Consider the following 2,500-nt stretch of genomic DNA (forward strand, 5'->3'; position numbering starts at 1 on the left):
AGGGATCATACCTGTGTAGCTCTCCCCAGCAGCAGGCACCAGGCCGTAGCTTTTCCCTGCTGTGTAGATGTAACCTCCATCCAGGGTGATGGCATCTGCCTCTTTATTCTACAAACACACAGAAGGAAGACCTGTTTCCTACTTTCAACAGCCCCTGTAGGAAGAGCCCTATGAGTCTGCCAAACATAGTATTTTTATTTAACCTTTATTTAACTAGGAAAGTCAGTTAAGAACAACTGCCTTGTTCAGGGACAGAATGACAGATTTTTACACCCTGTCAGCTCAGGGGATTCGATCTAGCAACCTTCGGTTACTAGTCCAACGCTCTAACCGCTCAGGCTACCTGCCGCCCTCCACTCTAACCGCTAGGACTACCTGCCGCTCCCTCCACTCTAACCGCTAGGCTACCTGCCGCCCTCCACTCTAACCGCTAGGCTACCTGCCGCCCTCCACTCTAACCGCTAGGCTACCTGCCGCCCCTCCACTCTAACCGCTAGGCTACCTGCCGCCCCTCCCTCTAACCGCTTAGGCTACCTGCCGCCCCTCCACTCTAACCGCTAGGCTACCTGCCGCCCCTCCACTCTAACCGCTAGGCTACCTGCCGCCCCTCCACTCTAACCGCTAGGCTACCTGCCGCCCCTCCACTCTAACCGCTAGGCTACCTGCCGCCCCTTCTTTCATTCTAAGACCTTGAGAAGTAAGATTGAGCCTGCTGGAGTGGCAGGTAGGCAGGGTTTAGAAAAGTCAAATGTACCTGGATCTTCTTCATGCAGTCGTCCACTGAAGATCCCATCACACACTGGATATTGGGGACCAGAGACTTGGCACTGAAGGCCTCGGCCATGTCTGTACACTTCTGCTGCTCATCGCTGGACAACACACACCAACGCAGGGACTGGGGCAGCTCTGCACACACAGAACAATACTCAGTACTTACAAACAAACAGAGAGGGAAAGAGAGAGAGAGATGGGGGTGGGGGGAGAGAGAGAGAGAGGGGGGGGGGGGAGGAGAGAGAGGAGAGAGGGAGGGAGAGAGAGGAGAGAGAGAGAGAGTAGAGAGAGAGAGGTAGAGAGAGAGAGAGAGAGAGAGAGAGAGAGAGAGGTAGAGAGAGAGAGAGAGAGAGGTAGAGAGAGAGAGAGAGAGAGGTAGAGAGAGAGAGAGAGAGAGGTAGAGAGAGAGGTAGAGAGAGAGAGAGAGAGGTAGAGAGAGAGAGAGAGAGAGGTAGAGAGAGAGAGAGAGAGAGGTAGAGAGAGAGAGAGAGAGAGAGAGAGAGAGAGAGAGAGAGGTAGAGAGAGAGAGAGGTAGAGAGAGAGAGAGGTAGAGAGAGGTAGAGAGGTAGAGAGAGGTAGAGAGAGAGAGAGGTAGAGAGAGAGGTAGAGAGAGGTAGAGAGAGAGAGGTAGAGAGAGAGAGGTAGAGAGAGAGAGAGGTAGAGAGAGAGGTAAAGAGAGAAAGCGAGGAGGCCTCACCTGCTGGGATGCAGTCCATGGCTTTGAGAGTGTTGTAGTAGATGGAGCCCATCCACGCCTTAGGATCATCATACCGCCGCGAGGAGAACTCTGTGGACGAAACACTGAACAGCAAATTGCTGCCTAACTCGCCCTCGACTGAAAGATGGGGAAACCTGACTTGTCTGAGGAAAAATAAACACAACCAGGATTTATTAAAACTCTGACTGCTCTCGGAGGCCATTTGACATTGTGAGAAACAGACAGTTCTCTTGAACGCACTGGTTGGAGATTTCCAAGTTCCTAAACAGTCTTGAAGGCACTGGTTGGAGATTTCCAAGTTCCTAATAGTCTTGAAGGCACTGGTTGAGATTTCCAAGTTCCTAATAGTCTTGAACGACCAAGCTGAGATTTCCAAGTTCCTAATAGTCTTGAACGCACTGGTTGGAGATTTTCTCAAGTTCCTAATACTCTTGAAGGCACTGGTTGAGATTTCAAGTTCCTAATAGTCTTGAAGGTACTGTTTAAGAGGATTTCCAAGTTCCTAATAGTCTTGAAGGCACTGGTTGGAGATTTCCAAGTTCCTAATAGTCTTGAAGGCACTGGTTGGAGATTTCCAAGTTCCTAATAGTCTTGAAGGCACTGTTTGGAGATTTCCAAGTTCCTAATAGTCTTGAAGGCACTGGTTGGAGATTTCCAAGTTCCTAATAGTCTTGAAGGCACTGGTTGGAGATTTCCAAGTTCCTAATAGTCTTGAACGCACTGGTTGGAGATTTCCAAGTTCCTAATAGTCTTGAACGCACTGGTTGGAGATTTTCAAGTTCCTAATACTCTTGAAGGCACTGGTTGGAGATTTCCAAGTTCCTAATAGTCTTGAAGGCACTGTTTGGAGATTTCCAAGTTCCTAATAGTCTTGAAGGCACTGGTTGGAGATTTCCAAGTTCCTAATAGTCTTGAATGCACCAATACTGTACTAAAACCCACAACACATTTAAAGAAACAATCTGAAGTTGCTAAATCCATTTTTAGACTTTAAATGTATAATACATTGAT

The 2,500-nt window shown here is 48.6% G+C and overlaps 1 protein-coding gene across 1 annotated transcript in view; it reads right to left on the minus strand.

The window, feature by feature from the left end:
• Positions 1–3: 3 nt before the first annotated feature.
• LOC124030164 (melanotransferrin-like) overlaps positions 4–2,500 on the minus strand; it is a gene marked incomplete at its 3' end in the record, with an annotated part of 6,022 nt that continues 3,525 nt past the window's right edge. Inside the window, exons 3-5 of the mRNA XM_046341621.1 lie at positions 1,469–1,606; positions 755–906; positions 4–108 (exon numbers count right to left, since the gene is read on the minus strand). Of these exons, the coding sequence (XP_046197577.1) occupies positions 4–108; positions 755–906; positions 1,469–1,606 (395 nt within the window). The remainder of the gene's footprint in view (positions 109–754; positions 907–1,468; positions 1,607–2,500) is intronic.

This window comes from Oncorhynchus gorbuscha, unplaced genomic scaffold (genome assembly GCF_021184085.1).
Source record: "Oncorhynchus gorbuscha isolate QuinsamMale2020 ecotype Even-year unplaced genomic scaffold, OgorEven_v1.0 Un_scaffold_9592, whole genome shotgun sequence".
Lineage (NCBI taxonomy): Eukaryota > Metazoa > Chordata > Actinopteri > Salmoniformes > Salmonidae > Oncorhynchus > Oncorhynchus gorbuscha.